At 35.3% G+C, this 24,077-nt stretch overlaps 1 protein-coding gene and 1 pseudogene across 2 annotated transcripts in view; both read left to right on the forward strand.

Moving 5' to 3' along the window:
* LOC105478148 (FA complementation group B) overlaps positions 1-24,077 on the forward strand; it is a 77,915-nt gene that overhangs the window by 16,054 nt on the left and 37,784 nt on the right. The window contains exons 6-10 of one of the 2 annotated variants that reach the window (XM_071088833.1): positions 4,178-4,306; positions 6,654-6,820; positions 11,170-11,600; positions 11,716-11,953; positions 12,456-12,777. In XM_071088833.1, the coding sequence (XP_070944934.1) occupies positions 4,178-4,306; positions 6,654-6,820; positions 11,170-11,600; positions 11,716-11,953; positions 12,456-12,777 (1,287 nt within the window). Of the gene's footprint in view, positions 1-4,177; positions 4,307-6,653; positions 6,821-11,169; positions 11,601-11,715; positions 11,954-12,455; positions 17,870-24,077 lie in introns of those variants that run through there. The other variant, XM_011735174.3, reaches the window with a different exon arrangement.
* On the forward strand, positions 17,866-22,384 carry LOC139360793 (nucleophosmin pseudogene; annotated as a pseudogene).

Genomic DNA, 24,077 nt, shown 5'->3' on the forward strand with positions numbered 1-24,077 from the left:
TTAACATTTTGGCATGTATATTCTTGCAGATTTTTAAATGAATTTATGCAAATTTACATAGAAATGTGATTATAAGATGTATGTTGTTTTGTAAGCTGCCTTTTTTGTTTATAGCATTTTCAAATATACAGAAACATTCCAAGAATACAGTGATTATCTCTGTATCCCCACATACATTCAACTCTTGTTACTTTTAAAAATCTTATTGGCCTCCTTTGTTTGTGTTTGTGTGTGTGTGTGTATATATTTTTGTAGAACCATTTAAAAGTTGCAAATGCTATATTTCACTCATAGGTATTTCAGCAGGAATCTCCTAAAAATAAGGATATTCTCCTCATGCAACTACAATACCATTATCAAAGTTAGAAAATTATTAATGATCCATTAATCTTATTTGCTATCTTGTCCATATTCAAATATGTTTAGTTATCACAAAAATGTTTTTATAACTGTTTTTTCCAGGATCCAATCAATCAAAGTTTTTACTCGCATTTGATTATATCTATTATTGGTCTTTTTATCTAGAATAATTCCCCTTTTCCCCTTTTAAAAATTATGCTAAAGAGGAGGCCATGCTAGTTGTATCCTCTCTTTTGGATTTGTCTCTTTTCTTGCTGTGTTACTGAACTTTTTCCTCTTTGCCTAGGATTGGAAAACTTTTTTTGGAAAGGGCCAGGTGGCAAATATTTTTACTTTGCAGGTTGTTTTAAAATTATTTTGCAACTATTTCATCATTAGAGTGAGTTTACTTTAATAAATGCTTATTGAACATGTATTAGACATGAATTTGAATAACAGATTAATAAACATCATAACAGACATAGAACCATGAATGAAGACATTCATCTATTCAAAATTTTTGTACCCTGAACAAAGTAAAAGTAATAAGACAAATTGTGAAAAAAGAAATTGTAATAAATGACAAAATATTAATTTTCTTAATATAAATGTACATTCTTCTATCGTATTTTTGTGAACGTGTAGTGGCCCAGCCTTCTCAGAGGTAAAGTTATTGTAGTTACTAAAAGATGAATTACTCATGTCTTTTTACTGTTGCAGTTTCACTTCTAGAAATCTCTTCTAAGGATAGAGATGATTTTACAAGAATGTTTATGTAGTATTTATAAACTACAATGTTGGCTGAAATCTAAACATACATCATTAGGCGTATAATAAGTAAATTGTGATGTGCTGAACCATGGAATACTATGTAGCTGTCTAAGAGAATAATGCATATTTTTATACTGATTTAGAAATGATGCCAAAGTACTTTAATTTATGAAAGCATGACTTTATGAAAGGTTTAATTTATGAAGCAGGATCAACTCTCCTGATTAAAACTGAAAATGATAGATGAAGTCTCCTTTATAAACCTTCTTAGAAGCTTCAAAAAGCTGACACTATAAGAATAAATTATCAAATCAAACTTTAAAGACTGGAACCTAGAGAGATAAGCAGAACACTGATGCTACTTCTGCCCTGGGAGCATGTGTGTTGAACTTAAATTGGTGGTGCCCCAGGCACCTGACAGAAACAAACAGAAAATCCTCTCTGGAAACACACATTCATCCTAGCCCTCATAAATCTCAAAAGTAATTTTTCAAAGAAAATGAGCTGTCCACAGAATAACTAAACACATAAAGAAAAAGGCATCATGAGTAAGTATTCACAGAAAATAACCAAACAGCATCTATTTCAAGCAAAAACACACTGAAATAAAAAACTCAATAGATGACTTTAACAGTTAAAGAGATAAAAGAGATACAGAGCAAATTAGTGAACCCGAATATATGAGAAAAATTATCCAGAATGTAGCACAGAGACGAGGAAAGTATGAAAGGCTTTAAACAACATTAAGGGAAGGAAGGGAGGAATGGAGGTGGTGGATAAGAGATAACTGTCTCTTATATCCATTTTGTTTCAAGTATCCACATGTTAACAGTAGCTTTCAATGTAGATAATAAAGTTCTAAATGCTGGAAGGCCTTTTAGAGATGAGCCAGCCTACCTTTGCACCATTTTGCACATGATGTAACAAATAGAGAGCCGGAAAGGTTAAGTGACTTACAGAGTTAGAACTAGAGTCCATTTCACTGTTCTTTCTCCCCTGAAATTTGTATTCCAATCAGTTACTGGAAGGGGAGATGGGGAGACCAGGACCTTAGAGAATCTTGTACACATGTACACAGATGTTCATAGCAGCATTGTTTGTAACACTGCACAACTGAGCATAACCCAAATACCCATCAGCTGGAGAATGGAGAAGTAAATTGTGGCAGTCATATGATGGAATACTGTAAGCAATGGAAGGAATGAACTACAGCTACTAGTGTCAACATGGGCAACTCTAAAGCCTGATGCATGCAGAACGATTCCATTTATAAAAGGTTCAGAAGCAAAACACAAAAAACTTAAAATATTCCTTAAGAATTCATGCAAAGGTTGTAAAATTTGAAGACAGGTAAGGAAATTATCTTAAAAGGCCAAGGTAATATTGACTCCAGGGGAGAAAGGGCAACTGTGATTGTGGAGGGCCCCTGGGCAGCTCCTGGACTGCTACTTTTTGATTTGGGTGGAATTACATGGGTGTCGGCCTCATTATTAGTCTGTAAAATGTTATTTTGTAATGTGCATTCTTCTGCATGTATGATAGAGATCACAATAAAGAACAAAAAAGCAAGGTTCAGTGTCATGCAGTGCGATGTGCTCCTTGTGTTTGGTTTGGGTGGGTTTTTGTTGGTGCAAAGGAAAAAGCATTCCTTAACATGCACATGGAAAAGTTCTGGGAAGGTACACAATCGATTGGTTTTGCAAATGGAATTCAGCATCTAGGAAGAGAAGGTGAGGTGTACTTTTTCACATTGTTTAAGTTTCTTACCATGTGTCTAATTTATTTTTGTAGCTTTGTAGCAAAACTTCACAGCCAAGATTATTTAACTACTCTACTGAATCACTATATTGTCCTGGAGTAAGGGCCATGTTAAGGAGGAAGGAAGAGTGAACACTGTTAATTTTCGAGGGTGCATTTCAGTCTGCCCACATAGTTTTTTCTTCTACTCCCCACCCCTCCAGTAGCTCAGCTGTGGCTACATACCTTTGATGGGTACATCTGCCTCTCCCTGTCACAAATTACTGAGTGATGGAGTGTGAATCATGTGCAGCCCACAGAACTAGGTCAGCATAGGAAGTTTTAAAACATTAGCTAGACACTTCACATACTTTGCGCAATAAGGTGACACATAGTAATAATTCAGTCTTCATTCTCCAATTTCTATTCATTGATTAAAAGAAAAATAATTTACTTGCCTTGAAATGTAATTTAAAAGAAAAGAATCCCAAAAGTGATGCATTTTGTTGTTTAAATCTAGAAAAAGATGTTTCATTAAAAGCCAGATGAATACTTAAACAGCCTCAGATATCCACCTGAAATGAAACAACTTCTATCAGTTCAATAACATGACTCTTTAAATTTTCAGTAGCAAAATATATTCTGTGAATGTTTCATCCTTAGTGCTGAAATCTAGTTATCTGGTATCATGAAAGGAATGGATTGCTGTATGCGCGGTTCAGAGCCAAATTGTTATTTTTTTCAGTAGTTTTCAGTATTTTTCAGTAGACTCTAGCACCGAGTTTATTAGCACAAAAATAAACATAGTTTGGGAGCTATTACAATTTTAATTTTATTTAAAAATTTTGCTATAAAGGTTACATGAACAGAGAATTTCGAACAGTATCAGATTAAAAGTGATAATTTCTATTCATTATGATGTCTTTGCTTATGTGGATGCCTTGTTTATGAAGCAGAAATTATTTCAACAAGAAAAAGTTATTTTGTGTGGGGTGAGTGTATTTGTAGGCCTTGATTTTTATTCACATTGATTCGAAGTTACTTAATGACTCACTAGTGAAACATGCTAATATATTGCCACTCTCTCAATTTGATACATAAACTCTATGTTGCAGTTATTTTCTATATTTTCCTTTGAAAGAAGATACATTTTTTAAACTTAGAGACTTAAAATCTATAAACAAAACAGTTTTGCTCTGAGAAGTATTTTATTTTCTGCAGAAAAATGAATTGATTCGCACATTTGGAGAAAGTACTTCCTGAATTATTGGTATATCTGGTTTCATTTGAAATCATGTTTCTTGCAACTATTTTTCTTTCTACTTTATAGATTTGTTTTTCTTCTTTTCGGGAATTACGGCAGCATCTCTTTCTTAAGGAAAAAATTATTTCAAAATCTTACAAAGCTTTGATAAACCTGGTTCAAGGAAAAGATGATAATACATCAAGTGCAGAGGAGGTAAAAGTAATCATGTGACCATTTTATCATTTTATGAATTAAAAATCTGTGAGCTATTGAAAAGTCATTTAAATTGGAATATTAGAATATATTAGAAAATGCTGCTCAGTGGATCAAGAAGAAAAGCAGCAGAGGTTATAATGGTGGACTTTTATGACCTTGAAAAATATTTGATTAAGGAGCCAATATTTTATCGATTTGTATGTAATTCTGTAGCATATTAAAGTTTCAGTTATCAGGAACCTTGGGGAACAAGTCCTTTTGTTTACAGATTTAACTGTTAGACTTTTTTATTTGTATTGTTTGGATAGAAATTACTCATAAGTGAATTATGTGTTTACTGACTTCTTAAATAGAATATACTGAGTATTATTTAACTTTGTATTGGTGATGACATAATTTTATTATTAGTATAATGATTGTTCTTTTAGTCTGTTGGATTGTTTCTTTCTAAGGATATTTTTCCCTCTAGCAAGTGTTCCTACACTGCTATGGGTTTTTTAGTCCTTCTATCTGCTTTTTATAATTTTACTCTCTTTTTCCTTGTGGCTGATTATAATAAGATCCTCCTCAGGGCCGGGTGTGGTGGCTCATGCCTGTAATCCCAGCACTTTGGGAGGCCAAGATGGGTGGATCATGAGGTCAAGAGATTGAGACCATTCTGGCCAACATGGTGAGACCCCATCTCTACAAAAAATACAAAAATTAGCTGGGCGTGGTGGCATATGCCTGTAATCCCAGCTACTTGGGAGGCTGAGGTAGGAGAATCACTTGAACCTGGGAGGCAGAGGTTGCAGTGAACTGAGATCCTGCCGTTGCACTCCAGCCTGGGTGACAAGAGTAAAACTCCATCTCAAAAAAAAAAAAAAAAAAGAAAAAAAAAAGAACTTCCTCAGGTCTCTTATGTGGTAACTTATGTCAGTACATTAATGTAGGAAGTTAGTAAAAACTGCTGAAACTTCATAAAAATAATATTTATGCACATTAATTTCATACCGAGAAAGACACACATGGCGACACTAGAAGTAAATCAGTAAGAGCTGAACTAATGTTGCTTTTTATTCCCTCAAGTCACTGTAGTGCCTAGCTCTGACTTCCTTCTGGATTGACCATTTTTGTCATGGGCTGTGCTTTGTATTTGTATTCCAGTCTTAGCCATATAAGGATTTGGGTCCAAAATATGATCTTGTTAATGTAATAAAACATAACAAAAACACATTGTGTTGCTATATTACTGTTCTAATTTCCTGGGAAACCTCATGAAAGTCATTGTTAAAACTGTTACACCATTTCCTTTCCTCACCTCAATGATTTTGCCAATTTTAGAAAGGGGAAGGAATGTTTAGAAATTAATATATTGAAACCACTATGTGCAAGGCCCCATTTTTGGCCCTTTACATTGTTAGTTTTAAAAGCAAACCTGGCAGGTAGTAAAAATGTCCCCAGGTTTCAGATGAATAGCCTGCTTCAGAACTCACAACTACTGGCAGAAGTGTCAGATTCCTGGGAACATATTTTGTCTCCTATTGAGTGAATGCCCCTATCTTTCTTCAGTAATTACCACATAGAGAGGCAGTATAGGGTAACAGTTAAGGAAGAGCATGGGCTCTGGGACCAGTTGGATTCAGTTCAGATCCCAGCCCTGCTACTTGCTGTGTGACCCTGGGCAAGTTACATAACTTCCCTGTACCTCATTTTTCTAATCTGTAAAATGTAGATGATAATACCACAGACCTAGGGTACTAGGGTTATCGTGTGGGTTAAATGAATTGATACAAAAATGGCATTTGGAACAGTGCCTGGCATAAAGCAAACACTCAATAGATGTTGTATATTATTATTATCATTACTATTATTCTTATTACTGCTGTTTCTAATGTTGTATATCCATATGTGTGTGGAAATGAGTATGGCTTGGACTTTTAAGAATAAAATTTTAGCAATAAGCTCTAAGTAGTCTAAAGATAGTTTAATCAGTTTTATTCATACAAAAGTTTACAGTTATAGGCTTAGTGCAAGTCACTGATAAAATACAGAGTGGATTATTTTCAGTATAACTGGGGTACATATTATCAGACTTTTTTTTTTTTCCAAAATGGACTCCAGGTTTACCTCCCTTTTGACTCTCTGTTGGATACCTCATCTGAATAGATAGGGAATTTTATATATTTTATACATTTCATGTTAGTAAATTGTGTATAATCTATAATATGATATGTTATGATTTGTTTTTAAATATTTAGGTCATAAGCCCTAGCCAAAAGCACACTTAACTTTTTTTTTTAGTTTTGCTGCACATGGTACATATTTTATAATTAGTTATTTAAACTTTTTTTTTTTTTATAAGGAATGTCTTGTTCCTCTTTGGGGTGAAGAAGAAAATTCCGTCCATATCTCAGATGAAAAGGTATCAGACAATTTTCAAGATTCAGAACAGCTAGTAGAGAAGATATGGTATCGTGTAATGGATGATACCTTGGTTGTTGGAGTGAAAACTACATCTTCTTTAAAGCTGTAAGTAAATTCCAACATGATAACACTATCTTGATGCTCCAGAACAGTACTGTCCAATAGAAATTAAAGTAAGCCACATGTGCAATTTTAAATGTTCTAGAGGCCATATTTAAAAATGTAAATAGAAGCAGGGGAAATTATTATTATTATTATTTTATTATTTTTTTTTTTTGAGACAAAGTCTCACTCTGTTGCCCAGCATAGAGTGCAATGGGATGATCTCGGCTCACTGCAACCTCCACCTGCTGGGATCAAGAAATTCTCATGCCTCAGCCTCCCCAGTAGCTGGAATTACAGGCATGCACCATCATGCCCGGCTAGTTTTTGTATTTTTGGTAGAGATGGGGTTTCACCATGTTGGCCAGGTTGCTCTCAAACTCCTGAACTCAAGTGATCCCACCCACCTCGGCCTCCCAAAACGCTGGGACTACAGGTATGAGCCACCATGCCTGGCCATTTTAATGATATGTTTTATTTAACCCAATATATCTAAAACATTATCATTTTAACATGTAATTAGTATAAAAATTGTTAATAAGATATTTTGCATCTGTTTTTTCATACAAAGTTTTTAAAAGTTGGTGTGTATTTTACGTGTATAACCTATCACAATTCCAACTAGCCACATTTCTGGTGCTTAATAGCCACATATATCTAATAGCTACTCTCTTGGCCAGCACAGCTCCAGAAGTATCTCTTTTACACAAATGCATTGAGTTAATAAATATGAGGAGGATGAGGTTTATGAAATTAAGACGCTATAGTCTCACGGTGGAGATAATCAAACAGCGTACAGAACTTTTTAATCAAAACATTTAGAGGCATTAGGGATACTTAGAGACTATTGACCAAAGTGAATAGGTAAAAGTTTAGTTAAATAACAAAGTATCTCCCTCTGATAACAGACGATATTCTCTTTTGGGCTGTTGAAATCACGGATAGAGAAGTAATGTGCATACCATCTATATCTGCAGTCTAGCAAAGAGCTTTTTAGCCAAAACAGGCTAAATACAGGCATTACAGTAACTACATTGAATTTGAACCACAGATACACAAATAGAGAGAAACCAGATAGTGCCTTGTAATAGGTGATGTCAGTATATTTGAGCAGCTTAACATAGTAAGGGAGCCAGACTACTTATCTCGTGGGTTTGAGATATGGGTTTATTGTTTTGTTTCAGTGAATTTCTAAGCTGTTTTGGGCTGGTTGATCATCTGGGTTTTTCTTCTCTTTAATGTATTAATCAATTTTATATTGTAAAATAAGTCTTGCATTCTTGTGATAAACAGTTTGTCACTAGATTTGGTTTGCTGTCCTTTGGTCAAGAATATTTGCATCTAAATTCATGAGTGAAATTGGCTTGAAATTTTCTTGAATGATACTTGCCTGGTTTTAGTATCAAGGCTATGCTAGTTTATAAATGAATTGAGGAATATTTCCTTTTTTCCTGTTCTCCGGAGCAGTTTGTGTAAATTTGGAATTACCTGCTCTTTGATATTTGGTTGTAGTCGCCTGGAATGCAGTAGAAATCTGGCATTTTCTTTGTGAGGTGACTTTTAACTACTGATTCAATTTCTTTAGTTACAGGATTATTCACATTTTTATTTATTCTTGAATACGTTTTGCTTATATTTTTCAATTACTATATTTATTAGCATAAGTTGTTCCTAAGATCCTCTTTAGGTGTTTATCAACTGTATTGTTAGTGTTTGTCAGTGTCTTTTTATTCCAAATCTTATTTGTGTCTTCTTTGTCCTTGATCTTGCCAGAGATTCATCCATTTTATTAGATCTTTTCAAATAATTAAATTTTTTGTTGATCTTCCATTGTGTATTCCCTGTTCATTTCTGATCCCTTAGTATTTACTTTTACTTTATTTGGATGTATTCTGTTATTCTTTTTCTAAATATTTGACAGTGACGTGATTAAGTGCAGATTTCTTTTTTTTTTTTTTCCTCCTTTAGATTGTTGAGCTTCCTCAAACTGTTTTGTTTTCTTCTGGCAATTCAAAAAATTCTTAATTCTTAATTCTCAACATACTGATGCTTCCTAACTTTCTCTAGTATCTGTCTCCTTCTGGAACTTCAGTTAGTACTCTGTTAGACCTTCTCATTCCATACTCTATGTCTCTTAACATCTGTTTCATATTTTCTATTCATCTAGATAATTTCTTCTGATCTATATTATTTTCACTAATTATATCTTCAGTTCTTTCTATTCAGCTATTTAATCCAGTCATTGAGTTTCTAAGTTTTATTATTATTTGTATTATCATAAGTTTTATTCTTTCTTTTTTAGATCTGCCTGGTAATTTTTTATTCTCTATTTTCTGTCTTGTCTTTTATTTTTTTTCATATGCAAAACAGAATTACTTAAAATGTTTTTAGATATAGAACATTTCGAACATACAAGGAGAATAGTGTGGTGAACCCTTCTGCCCATCACTCTGCTCTAGTAATTATCAACTCATTGCTAATCTTGTTTCATCTATACCTCCATGCACTCCTCACCCCCATCCCCCAGATTATTTTGAAGCACTCAAAGACATTATATTATTTCATCTGTAACTATTCCAGTGTATGTATCTAAAAAATAAGAACTTAAAAAATATAATTACCCCCCCAAAATTAACAGTAATTCCCTCAGTAAATGGTCAAATTTCCCATTTCTGAATTTAAAAGTATTTTTTCAAGTCATGAGTCAGATAAGGACTATAAATTGGACTTGACTGTTATCTCTAAGTCCTTTGTAATCTGTAGTCTGTAGGTATCCTTTTTCTGTCTTTTTTTTTTTTAATGCAAAGTATATTTTATAGAAGCCAGGCAGTTTGCCCTGTGAAGTTCTATAGACTGGATTTTGCTGATTACTTCCTGTGGTATTGCTTAACATGTTTCTCTGTCTCCTGTATTTCCTCCAAGTTGATGGTTAGATCTAGAGACTGGGTCAGAATAATGCCTGGATTTTTGTTAACAGAATACTTCATAGTATAGCTTTCTTCCATTGGGAAGTATATAAAGTGTGGTCATTTTCCTTTTGTGATATTAGCAACTATTGATGCTCATTGCTTAGTTCCATTATTCCATTACATTTTACAACATGATGGTATTCTAATTCTATTATTGCTTCTTTATTTATTACCTGGAATACTTCTATAAAGAGAAACCTCTTCTCATCAATTATTTAGTTAGACCCTCAAATATAATTTGTAATTTAGAAATCAGAATTTGAGTGCAAGAAGTGCTTATTTATCCTGAGTGGGTTGTTGTTTCTGGGCCTTTTTAGTAAGCAGAGGTAGGAAATAATGTGTTTTGTTAGTTTGGTTTGTTGTGGTTTTGGTTTATTTAGAGATAAAATATACTGTAAGTCCATGCTGATACTTCCAATTCAGATTAAGGACTTCACATTTTTACTTATCACCATGATGTAAAAACTTCAAGGTTTTTGCTTATCATCATGATGTATCTTCTTCTTTCTGTATCATCTTTCTCCCCTGTTGATAATTCCAATTCTCTGTTGTACCTACTACATAATTACTCTACAGTATATATGTAGTGTTGATAAAACAGCATTCCCAACAAAACAGTAGTTCAATTAGTGCAAATGAAGATTTTTGAGTTCTTTTAAAATCTTTAGTATAACTCATTAGACATGGTCAAATTCCTGTATTAAAGGAGTTTTCTGTATTAAATTTCTACATTAAAGTTCTTTCTTTGGTCATGTCACCATTCTTACCTGTTTGACAATGCTGGAATATACTACAATAAGCCTGTATATATTTGTAAATTATTATAAATGTAGATATGGAAAGAATTGCTGAGGGATAAACAATATTCTGACTGAAAAAACAGATTTTATTCAAGTCATTTAGAGGAACAAAAAATACAATTTTTCGTTTAGAGCTATTTGCATTCTAAAGTATTACCAAAATAAACTCTTAAAAAATAATGAGTAGGTTTTTTGTTTAAAAAGAGGAGACAAAGAAAGACCTACTTAAAAAATAAAATCCAGGCATTATTTTACCATTCCTTTACCTTAAATTTTTTTTTCTTTAATTTCTCTTACTATTATTCCTAATACCATTCCTCTATCTTAAAAATTTTGCTTTCCTAAAACCTAGCATATTTACAATGTTTTGCTTGCCTTTTTAAAGAGAGGTGCTATCACAGGACCTTTAAAAATGTGTTTGGCTTTTACTCTTAACTTTCTGATGTATTTTACATTTGAAATGATGTTTTCTAGGAAAGGAAAGAATAAACATTTTTTTACTGTTGTTTGTATGACATTTAATCATCAATTTGATTTTAAAGAATGAGCTTTTAGATTAAACCAAAGTCTGGGTTTTTTACAGGTCCCTGAATGATGTGACTTTATCATTGTTAATGGATCAAGCCCATGACTCCAGATTTCGGCTTCTTAAGTGTCAAAATAGAGTGATTAAGTTGAGTACAAATCCTTTCCCAGCACCATACTTGAAGCCAGATGAAATAGGATTGGAAGCAAAAAGGGTCAAGTTGACCCCTGATAGCAAGAAAGAGGAAAGCTTTGTTTGTGAACACCCATCTAAGAAAGAGTGTGTACAGATAATTACTGCTGTAACATCTCTTTCACCACTTTTAGCATTCAGTAAATTTTGTTGCACTGTACTGCTACACATTATGGAGAGAGAAAGTGGTAACTGTCCCAAAGATCGTTATGTTGTGTGTGGCAGAGTGTTTTTAAGTCTAGAAGATCTTTCAACTGGGAAGTACCTACTGATGTTTCCAAAGAAGAAACCTATAGGTAATTTTGTTGGCACTTTTAGATTATATATTTAATTGAATTAGAAAATTTTAAGAATTCTGTTTATCTGATAATGGACAGAGTTTAATGATAGAGCTTGTGACTTTTTTTGTAGAGCACATGGAAGATCTGTTTGCACTTCTCGCAGCATTCCACAAATCTTGTTTTCAAATCATGTCACCTGGCTATGCCCTGAATTCAATGAAGGTGTGGCTTTTAGAACATATGAAATGTGAAATAATCAAAGAATTTCCAGAAGTGTACTTTTGTGAAAGGCCGGGAAGTTTCTATGGGACACTCTTCACCTGGAAACAGAGAACACCATTTGAAGGGATTTTAATAATCTATTCCAGGTAATGCACATTAAATTGTAATCAGTCCAGAGAAGTTAGTGTGTATGAGTGTGATCAATGTGTGGTTCAACAGCGATCTGCATGGGTTTTGTATTATTGCCATGGCTTAGCATGAATGGACACATTGGCTTCATTTAGAAACTGAAGATCTCTGCTTTAATTTTATATTTGTTTTTGGCTTTTTTTAGTGCCTAGTAATTATTTTGAGATTTCCCGTTACCTCTCTGCCACAGTAAAATTTTTAAAAATATTATATTGACCTTATTACTCAGCAAAAAAAAATTTAATTGGAAACAATCTGATTAATATTAACTGACTTGATATGGGATATGTATATTTGATTGCTGTAGTCTGAATTTTATCAATTCTCACATACGTAATTGGTTCTGTTTATCATTATGGTGTTTATAAATGAATATTAATTGATTACTGCAGTATATTGTACATGACTGCTTTGTGCTGTCCTAATTTTTGTAATATTTTGTTTGGTTTTTTATTTTAGGAATCAAACAGTTATGTTCCAGTGCCTTCATAATCTCATCAGAATTCTCCCTATAAACTGTTTCCTCAAAAATCTAAAATCAGGAAGTGAGAATTTCCTAATTGATAATATGGCATTTACTTTGGAGAAGGAACTAGTCACCCTTAGTTCTCTTTCTTCTGCCATAGCTAAACATGAAAGCAATTTTATGCAGAGGTGTGAAGTGAGCAAAGGAAAGAGTAGTGTCGTCGTGGCTGCTTTATCAGACAGAAGGGAAAATATCCCTCCCTACAGAAAAGAACTTCAGAGAGAAAAGAAGAAAATGTTGCAAATGAACCTAAAAGTGAGTGGTGCCCTTTACAGGGAAATAACTTTAAAAGTAGCTGAGGTTCAGTTGAAATCAGACTTCGCTGCACAGAAACTGAGTAATTTATAATTATAATTTCAATTTGATCATATTTTAAAATATGTTTTCACCACCATATAAGATTTTGGTTCTACTTGCTATATGCCTCCTTTGTAAAAATAAACACCGAGGCTTACTGTAGTAGAATCTTTAGTTTTGATGATGCACAAAATAAACAGCAGCGGTTCTCAACTAGGGCCATTTTGTCTCCCTCTCCTCTACCCCTAAGGGGCATTTGGCTATGTCTGGAGATATTTTTTTTTTTTGGTTGTCAGAAGTTGTGGGGTCAGGAAGGAGTGAGGCACAGGTGCTGTGGGAGGAGACCAGAGATGCTGCTAAACATCCTACTATGCAAAAGACAGCCCCCTACAACAAAGAATTATCCAGCCCAAAATGTCAGTAATGCAGAGGTTGAGAAATCCTGTCTTAGAGTTACTTAAGTGAAGACTGAAGTGGCATAATAGTATTTTGGTCTAAATCTTTTAAAAGCTTCATTTTTTTTCTTGCTTTCTGCTTAGTAAAACCTAGCATGTAAAAATCAACTTCAAATAGATAAATTAAGCAAGGTTGTAAGGATCCACAAGTTTCTGTAAATATCAATATTTCTCCTACAAAAATTTAAATGGCAGATTGTCTGGGCGAGACCTTTAAAATGAAAGTTTTTGAAACCCTTGTCAATTTGAATGTTATTACAAAGCTGCCCTGAAATCATGTAAGTCTATAAGAATGTAAAAATTGTAAGGCATTTTTCAGAAAAGCGTATCTCTTTCAAAAGGCTGAGTATACCTTACAGGCCACTGTTTTAAAAAAACAAAAACAATGAAAATGCTTTTAAACTATCTGAAATTCCAACTCTAGGCAAAATTAAAATATAAAATTCTAACTAAAGTAACATAAAGAATATGGTACTCCTTAGGGACTGAGAAATTTAAAAATAAATGAAAATTCACTTCAGTTAAGAAGTGATTTATAAGGGGTCCAATGAGATACATTTCAAAGGGATAAATATTCAAGCTAGTCTTTTCTTTGAAAAATAAGAATGCTGGATTAATAAGAGAGCTTCAGGAGAAAGAAAAGACGCAAAAGGATACGGGCCAGAATAAATATTCCTGATCCTTTTTGCTCTAAAATCCTTAAGTGAGATGCAAGTTTCCATCTCAGTTGAAGGAAAGAAAGATGATTATAGAATGTAGCATCTTGTGCTCGTAGCTGTGAAGTGCTAATTCTGTCATGCCTTACAAATGCTTATACCTAGTGATCTTGTGATGCACATGATTTTTAGAGAATATAGGTTATTAGTTTCTTGTCTTGGTTTTTATGATGGTACATATAATAAGGGACCTCCTTTCCTAGTAATCCATTGCAAATTGAGATAGAACTCTACAGTTGTATCCCTGTGAAATGTCAATGGAAAATATTTCAGACTTTCTCCAAATGGAAATGGAATAAATTCAGGATTAATTGTAGAAATCTGGAAAGAATATATGTCATGTGCTATCTGTTGAAACTGCCCATGACATGTTCTGAAAGAACAACCAAATGTAAAATACAGGAAGTAAATTGTAAAGTAGAAGTGGTGAAAAAACTAGTCATGTTAGTAGAGTTGCTTAGAAAAAAAAAAAACTAAACAGGATTTAATTGTAACAGTTTATGTGTAGGGAAGTTAAGATACTAAAAATAACATATTGCTTATTTTTAAATTATCAATGCAACCAAAAGATACAGATATGCCAAATAACTTACTAGTGAATTTTGTACTCCAGTATTTTTTTTTTTAACTTACTACAAACTAGAAAAGCCAAAGTTGAAGAAATGACACTCTTGCAACTTTGATGATTCAGTTGTCTCTCTGCATCTACAAGCGTATTTTATTGACTACTGCCCTGGTCACAACTCTGAGACTCCTCTCAAAAACACAGTCCTCCCAAATCCACACTGCCAAATTGAAAGTGAATTGTGTTTTGGAATGTAGCTAAGGAGATGCATGAAAACACCTTGATCCTGTACTCTTGTTGCAAATTATTTCAAACACTGTAGACCCTTTAAGAATTCTAATAGTACACAAGTGAATCTCTTATTGTCCTCAGAGCATCTCTTTATACCATGTAGAATTGACTACTCATTTTTTTCTAGTGTTAGAAAGGAAAAGATGCTATTAACTTACATCTCTCCCTGCTCTCCCCAGAAGAAACAAAAACTTCCAACTCTCTTGGCTAGAAACCTGTGTAAAACTTTGCTTTCTTTTTCCTTTTTGCCTAAAACTTGGACAGTATGAGAAACTGAGAGGATTCTATTTTCTTCCTTGTCTTCTAAATTACGAAGATGTTACTTTCCACTCTAAGAATTTGGGAGTGAAACATCTTTCTTGTGTAACCCATCTGAAGAATTTTAGGCTTCTGCTAAAGACAGTGTGGTACAATGGAAAGAATGCTGATACATAAACAGTATTCTTAATTCTTCAAGGGTTTGTTCTGTTTTCCATTTTTGGACTTTCTATATTTGTTGCTGTATTGCTTTACTGCCTCAACAAAATAGCCCTGTCCTGTAAGATCCTACTATGATGAATATCCTTGCAATGCTAATGGTCTGGTCACTTTCTAGGGCCTTATTTCAATGATCCTGCCTTTCCTTTTTATTCAGAAGGGTGTCATACTATTCAGGTCCTGAACTTTAGTAAGGGCGGTAAATCAGACCCCTACCATGCTTTGACTATTCAGATTTTTTTGCTGTGCTACACCTGTGAGCACCTATGCTGGACAAAAGTACCTGTGTGCATAACTGTGGCTCATGATGGCCTTAGGTTCAGCTAGAAAGTTTCTTTAGCATCCTTAACTTTAATTATTCATTTCCCCACAGCAACAGCCACTTATCACTAAATGTACAAGCAGTGCTATGGTCAGTAAAGCATGCTATTAGTAATCAGTCAAAATATTTAACACTAGATAGCAGGTCAGTCAGGAGAGAGAAGTGCAGTCTATTGATTACCTTTTCCACATCTGTTTCACTCTTTTTCTTACTGAAACTCTCGTTTTGTCCAGGGAACTTCCTTTCCCATAGTTCATGTGATTGGGGAGGTGAATCCCATCCCTAGTTCCAGAGATTAGTCCTGACTAATCTAAGCCAGTTAGTGCAAGACCTTTCCCTGGCAGCTGTTATTGATCTGGGGTAGACACAAGACCTAAATGGGTCTAATCAGACTGAGGGGAAGGGCTTGGTTCTTTCTGAGAAAAAGACTATGTTGGACTGAAGGTAGGTGGCCCTTATTTAAAAAGTTGAGAGTTACCTTATAATCACAAGGCAATCAAGGCTTAGAATGAAATTGACACAATAGAATGCAAATTTTTTTTATTGTTGTACCCCAGAATCAAATCTAAATCTCACCCTTTTCCTGGACTGTCAATTACTTAAAAAAAATTCCTTGGCCAGGAGTAGTAGCTCACACCTGTAATCCCAGCACTTTGTGGGAGGCCGAGGTGGGCGGATCACCTGAGGTCAGGAGTTTGAGACCAGCCTGGCCAACATGGTAAAACCTCATCTCTACTAAAAATAAAAAAATAGCCAGGTGTAGTGGCACACGCCTATAGTCCCAGTTACTTGGGAGGCTAAGGCGGGAGAATTGCTTGAACCCTGGAGGCAGAGGTTGCAGTGAGCCAAGATTGCGCCACTGCACTGCACTCCAGCCTGGGCGACAGAGTGAGACTCCGTCTCAAAAAAAAAAAAAAAAAAAAAAAAAAAAAAAAAAAAATCCCTTGTAACAGAACTCAAGGTTTCCATTACTTGTAGTTAAAATTGTTTCTAACTGTTAAAAATGGGAAAAAGATAGAAACAGTTTATTACAGAAACAGGATGCTTTTACCTTAAAAAGAGTAGTAAAGAACCATCCACTCACCACCCCCATATGCCCCTTTTATTTCTGGGCAGTGGTTTGCTTTTTTTCTTTTTGAGTTTATAATTCAATTTATTATATACTTGATAGTAGTATATACCTGAAAATAGATGCTTTAATTATTTTTTGTATCTTCTTTTCTTTACTCCTTAGCTTCTCTCTGGTATTACATGAGGCCAGTTGATTTATTATACCTTCCTCATTGGGTAGAAGTATATGTCAGATTATTTAACTTGTTTCTCAATATTTCATATTTTAGAATATAAAATTATAAATGTAAGGGCCATATCTGTCTAGTGTGTTTCTTAGACATCTGAATTCAGACTTTCAGTTCTCATTTCTTTATTTCTTTCCTTTTTTTTTGAGACAGGGTCTTACTCTGTCGCCTAGGCTAGAGTGCAGTGGCATGATCTCGGCTCACTGCAGCCTCCGCTTTCTGGGTTCAAGTGATTCTCCTGCCTTAGCTTCCCAAGTAGCTGGGACTACAGGTGCATGTCACAATTGCCAGCTAAGTTTTGTATTTTTAGTAGAGATGGGGTTTCACCATGTTGGCCAGACTCATCTTGAACTCCTGACCTCAGGTGATCCGCCCTCCTTGACCTCCTCCCAAAGTGCTGGGATTACAGGCGTGAGCCACTATGCCCAGCCTCAGTTCTCATTTCTCCTGACAGCCATTCTCATGTTCTAGCTCTATAGTCTCCAATAGGAAGAGAAGGAAATCTTTATCAATTTGTATTGTTCTAGGAATCTTTCTGCTAGAAACAACTGGTTTAATGTCATGGGACTGTTTAGGAAATAGAATATTATTGCTATATGAAAAGAGATGCACAGTATTATTAATTAGAGCTTATAACCTTTTCAATGATAACATATACGTGCTAAAACATGAGTGGTTGCCTTTTAGTATATACTAGGAAACAAAAGATAACCTTTCTAACTTCATTCTAACCTCATTAAAAAACAAGGTGATTATAATTTTAGTAGGTTTTTTTGTGAGCCTGATGAGATGTTTTAAGATTTAGAATGACTGAGTAATCTGGTTATGTCAAGTACAATAATAAAATCATCTTACAAATTATCCCAATAGGAAATCAATATGCTTTAATACTTGAAAGATTCTGGTAAAAGTAGTAAAAACATTGGGGGTGGGATGGGGTTGGGGGGTAATGGTGGTGGTAGAATGTGAAGGAGACCAGGATCAAATGTGTTCTTAATAGTATGCAAAATCTTAAGAAAAACTCAACATGCAGCACATGCGTTAGGCCCAGGAAGGGTGGGTAGGGCTTGGTGTGCAGGCTAGTCAGGTGTTTCCTGAAGCCGGTGCCAGCTGGAAGGGGAATTAGCCAGTAAATATAAATAGTAGGAAAAAGAATTATCCACAATATTTAGGAAAAGTGTTAAAGAAAATTATAACCCATACTCGCATATCCATTTTCTATGACATGGTGCATAATATCAATAGTGAATATTTATTGATTATTGTGTGCCAGACATTGATCTGAATGCGTAGCCCATGTGATCCTTACAACCCTGTAAAACTGTGCTTCCCAGGATAGTAGCTATGAGTCATATAGGACTATTTATATTTAAATCAATTAAAATACAATCAGTTTATACATTTAGTACCTTAGTTGATCCTAGTCACATTTAAGCTGCTCAGTAGCCACATGAGGCTGGTGGCTACCATTTGGTCACTGCAGAGAACATTTCCATAATCACAGAAAGTTATATTAGGCAATGATGTTATAAAATGTATACTGTTAACTAACTCTATTTATTGATAAATAAACTGAGACTGAGACCGGTTAAATAATATATGCAAAGTCACATAGCTGGTAAGGAACAGAGCCAGGATTCTAATCATCCAGTCTAGCTACAGAACCTTTGCTCTTTCACCACTATGCTATTCTGTGTATAAAGTCAATTTGTAATAAAACACTATCATGTCTTGACAGTTTTATATTACCAAAATGCATTTTTTGTTAAAAAGGGAAAGTCACATGTAATACACAATTCTATAAAAGTATAAATCTGTTAACATAATTGAATTGTCAGGGAGAATGTGGACCACATCATCCTAAATCCTGTAATGAACAAGTTATTAGAGTTGGTTGATGGCCCCAGCTGAGTTTTATCTCTTGACTACTTCCCTCCAATTATGTCTAAATACCTGTGTATCTGTTCCCTATTTCCTCTCAGTTGTCTTTGTTAGAACCACCAGTCTCCAGAATTATTGCATTACCATTGCTGGTTCGTGTTTTGGGGATTTTTAAAATGAAAGTGTCAGTTCTCTAAATAGCCCTTTATGTAGTTTCTCTTTGAGACGTGTCTAGGTCCTGAGAATCTCTGAAGTGTTTGTCAGTGGCTGGTGATCACTGCGGTTGAGGGCTTGGGATTCCAGGGAAAGGTACAAGGTGTCTAGCCAGAAAGATTTACATCTTTATTCTCTATGAGTACTATAGCACTTGTGAAGAAAAGGAGGTAGAATTCTGTTTTCTATTTGTACCCTTTGCCTGCTCTAATCATTCCAAATGATATGCCTATAGAAAACATTTCACCTCTTGCAAATTATCAATAGTGTACAAAGTGGAAGGGAATATAGAGATCTTTTATTCAATCATGTGTCTATAGAGGTTTCATTGAATACATTCTCATGCACATCTAGGTGCCAAAGATAGATAAATTTAAGACTCTTCTTGGTTTTCAAAAAGCTTGCAGAGTTGTAGGTGACACTGAGGTAATTAACACAAAGTTTTACTGCAGTTCCATGGGAACACCCTTATAGGGCACTATACCCAGTAGGGATACCCTCTGAGAGCAGGAGTTCTTAATTTTGGATAAGAGGACTCTTTGGGGTTCTGACAAAAGCTAAGGAGTTCATGTTGGGGCAGTTGTAAGATTAAAGTGGTATTTTAATGTCGTGGTGTTTTACCTCATCATTTAGAGAGAATCTCAGAGAAAAATGTCTACACAAAGAAGTTCAAACCAAAGCACTTTGAATAGCAAAAAGGGGTCTAAAATATTTAAATCATGATTTTGAAGTATTTCTTGATTGAAAATTTGGTTTATTTTATTGGGGAACTGTAAAATAATTATATTTAAAGCTTTTTAGAATAAAATTTGTTGTAAAAATTTAAATAACATATGCATGTACATTAAAGCAAATAACTTTTAAAAAGTGATTATCTGAATTATTTTGCCCTATTTATTGTGGTTGAAAAAACATTACATTTATCCTAACAGTTTTTAAGCATATAGTTCAATAGTGTTAAGTATATTCATGTTGTTGTATAGCAGATCTCTAGAACTTTTTCATCTTGCAAAACTGAAACTGTATACCCATTGAGCATTAGTTCCCTCTCCCTCTTCCACCAGCTCTTGGCAACCACCTTTCTACTGTCTATGATTTTGACTACTTTAGATACTTCATATGAGTGGAATCATAGAGTATTTATATTTTTGTACCTGGCTTATTTTACTTAGCATAATGTCCTTGAGGTTCATTCGTGTCATAGCTTGTGACAGTATTTCCTTCTGTTTAAAGCTGCATAGTATTCCATTGTATGCATATATGACATTTTGTTTATCTGTTTATCTGTTAGACATCTAGGTTGCTTCCACTTCTTGGCTGTTGTGAATAATACTGCAATAAACATGGGTGTGCAAATAATTCTTTGAGATCCTATTTTCAGTTCTTTTGGCTATATACACAGAAGTGAGATTGCTAGATCATATGGTAATTTTATTTTCAATTTTTCGAGAAACCTCTCTACTATTTTTAATAATAACTGCACTATTTTACATTCCCACCAACAGTATACAAGGATTCCAATTTCTCTGCATCCTAACACTTGTTATTTTCTGTTCTTTTGATAGTGGCCATCCTAACGGGTATGAGATAATGAATTATTTTGCCTTTAAGAGACCCTGGGCAGCCTTTTGAGTTTCCAGTTCAGTCACTTTTTTTTTCTCTACATCAGTGGTTCTCAAAGTGTGGTCCTGGAGGAACAACGTCAGTAACATCTGAGAATTTATTAGAAATGCTAATTATTGGGCCTTACCTGAAACCTGCTAAATCAGAAATTGAGAGTTGGGCATGGTAATCTGTATCTTAACAAGCCCTCTAGGTTATTCTGATGCACACTCAAGTTTGAGAACTGCTGCTTTACACTAATAATTCTCAGCCACAGTTGCATATAAGAATCACCTGCCCAGGTGTGATTCTGTCCTGTGCGGCTGTTCTCTTGAGTGGGGTCATTTGTCTCTGTCCGCCTTCTCTCCCATCTAAGTGTGTGTAGCTACCCAATGGAAGATTCGATGGATGTGGACGTGAGCCCCCTGAGGCCCCAGAACTATCTTTTCGGTTGTGAACTAAAGGCCGACAAAGATGATCGCTTTAAGGTGGATGATGATGAAAATGAGCACCAGTTATCTTTAAGAACAGTCAGTTTAGGGGCTGGTGCAAAGGATGAATTGTACATTGTTGAAGCAGAGGCAATGAATTATGAAGGCCGTCCAATTAAAGTAACACTGGCAACTTTGAAAATGTCTATAGAGCCAACGGTTTCCCTTGGGGGCTTTGAAATAACACCACCAGTGCTCTTATGGTTGAAGTGTGGTTCAGGGCCAGTGCATATTAGTGGATAGCACTTAGTAACTGTGGAGGAAGATGCAGAGTCAGAAGATGAAGAGGAGGAGGATGTGAAACTCTTAAGTATATCTGGAAAGTGGTTGGCCCCTGGAAGTGGTAGCAAGGTTCCACAGAAAAAAGTAATACTTGCTGCTGATGAAGATGAAGATGAAGATGATGATGATGATGATGATGATTTTGATGATGAAGAAACTGAAGAAAAAGTGCCACACCAGTGAAGAAATCTATACGAGATACTCCAGCCAAAAATGCACACAAGTCAAATCAGAATGGAAAAGACTCAAAACCATCATCAACACCAAGAGCAAAAGGACAAGAATCCTTCAAAAAACAGGAAAAAACTCCTAAAACACCAAAAGGACCTAGTTCTGTAGAAGACATTAAAGCAAAAATGCAAGCAAGTATAGAAAAGGTGGTTCTCTTCCCAGAGTGGAAGCCAGGTTCATCAGTTATGTGAAGAATTGCTTCTGGATGACTGACCAGGAGGCTATTCAAGATCTCTGGCAGTGGAGGAAGTCTCTTTAAGAAAATATTTTGGACAATTTGTTAAAAATTTTCCATCTTACTTCATTTCCATAACAGTTGATATCTGGCTCTCCTTTTTATAATGCAGAGTGAGAACTTTTCCTACTATGTTTGATAAATGTTGTCCAGGTTGCATTGCCAAGAATGTGTTGTCCAAAATGCCTGTTTAGTTTTTAAAGATGGAACTCCACTCTTTGCTTGGTTTTAAGTATGTATGGAATGTTATGACGTATTAGTAGCAGTGGTCAGACATGGAAATGGTGGGGAGACAGAAATATACAAGTGAAATAAAACTCACTATTTTAATAAAGGAGAAAAAAGAATCACCCAAGGGCTTCTTAAAATGTTTTGCTGATCTTAAGCCCAACTCAAAGAAAAATTTTGATCCATACGGTTTAGGGGGGTTTTGCCTTGAGCCTTAGCATCGCTTTAAAAGCTCCCCAGGTGATTATTATTATTATTATTATTTTGAGACAGGGTCTCACTCTGTTTCCCAGGCTGGAGTGCAGTGGCACAATCTCGGCCCACTGCAGCCTCCACCTCTTGGGCTCAAGCAATCCTCCCAGCTTAGCACCCCCGAGTAGCTGGGACCACAGGTGCACATCACCACGCCCAGCTAATTTTTGTGTGTACATATATAGAGAGAGAGTGTGGTTTTTTTTGTTTGTTTTGTTTTGTTTGAGACGGGGTTTCACCATGTTGCCCAGGCTGGCCTGGAACTCCTGTGCTCAAGCGATGCGCCCACTTCGGCCTCCCAAATTGTTGGGATTTTACTTGGGATTACAGGTGTGAACCACCACGCCCAGCCTCCCCAGGTGATTCTAATGTACAGCCAGGGTTAAGAGCCACTGCTGTACAATCAGCTTGACCATTTCAGGACGCAGGGCTTCACAGATTTTTCAGTTTTAGTAGCATAATTGTCTTAACAATGTAATATGCTAGTGCTTCTCAAACTTTAACATACATACTATCACCTGGAGATCTTGTTGAAATCTACTTTGTGATTCAGTAAGTCTAGGGTGGGGCCTGAGACTGCATTTCTAACAAGCTCACAGTTGATGCTGATTCTGCTGGTTCATGGGCCACACTTTGAGACTCAATAAGTAACCCTCATCAAAGTCAGGGCTTTTGTTTTGGGGAAAATTCAAGTATTCAAATAGAGCTTTGTTGTCATTCCAAAAAGTCCTCACCATCCGATGTGTTCTCTGAATGGATAAATACAAGGTAATCCATCTTTGCTGGTGGTGTGCTTTCATTGATAGAAATTTTGTACAAAAGTATTTCCCTGCATTATCTGTGTTCCAGCATCTTTGCTGATGAAAGGAAAATGAAAAGATACATGAACTTAATCTTTTTCTATTTTTACATTTTACCATTTAGGTTATTGTTCATGCCTTATGTAAATGATCATTGTGGAAGGAAGGATATGTTTTCTTTAATTCCTAAAATGAGAAATTATTCTGAATGCAGAAGCAATGGGAAGATGATGATTGTACAATGCCTGATATCCTTTATTCATTAAGACTTACACTAAAAAAACCCAACTCAAAACAAATTTACACATGAAAGACATAAATAATGGTGGTTGTAACCAGTGGAAAGCATTCAAGCTTGAGTCAGTTCGATGCAGCAGCTCAGCAGGATATTAAGGAGATTGTCAGCTTCCTCCTAAAGTTGGCCCCCCATGTGTTATGGAAGGGCTGCAACACTTCCAGGATACACATTTGCACACCACTCCATCCAGAAGAGAGCTTTATGGAAGAGTGAGGAACCTTCTTTTCCAAAGGAAAATCTTCCCTCATGTCTTACTGCCCCACGTTCATTCACACATTCAATCCTGAACTATTATCTGTGGCCAGTTGAATACCCTATATTAATTGGCTTAGGCTTGAAGATAGAGAGGGAGACTTCACATTTTACTGTTTACTACTACTGCAGTTTTTTGTGTAGGCACTTATTTGTGGGTTGAATTATGTCCCCACCCCCCCCCCAAAAGATATGCTGAGGTTCCAACTCCTAGTACCTCAGAATGTGGCCTTGTTTAGAAATAGGGTTGTTGCAGATGTGGTTGAGATGAGGTCATACTGGAGGAGGGTGGGCTGCATTCCAATGACTGGTGTCCTTTTAAGAAGATGGCCATGTTAATACAGAGACACAGGGAAAATGCTCATGACA

This window comes from Macaca nemestrina, chromosome X (assembly GCF_043159975.1).
Source record: "Macaca nemestrina isolate mMacNem1 chromosome X, mMacNem.hap1, whole genome shotgun sequence".
Classification (NCBI taxonomy): Eukaryota; Metazoa; Chordata; class Mammalia; order Primates; family Cercopithecidae; genus Macaca; species Macaca nemestrina.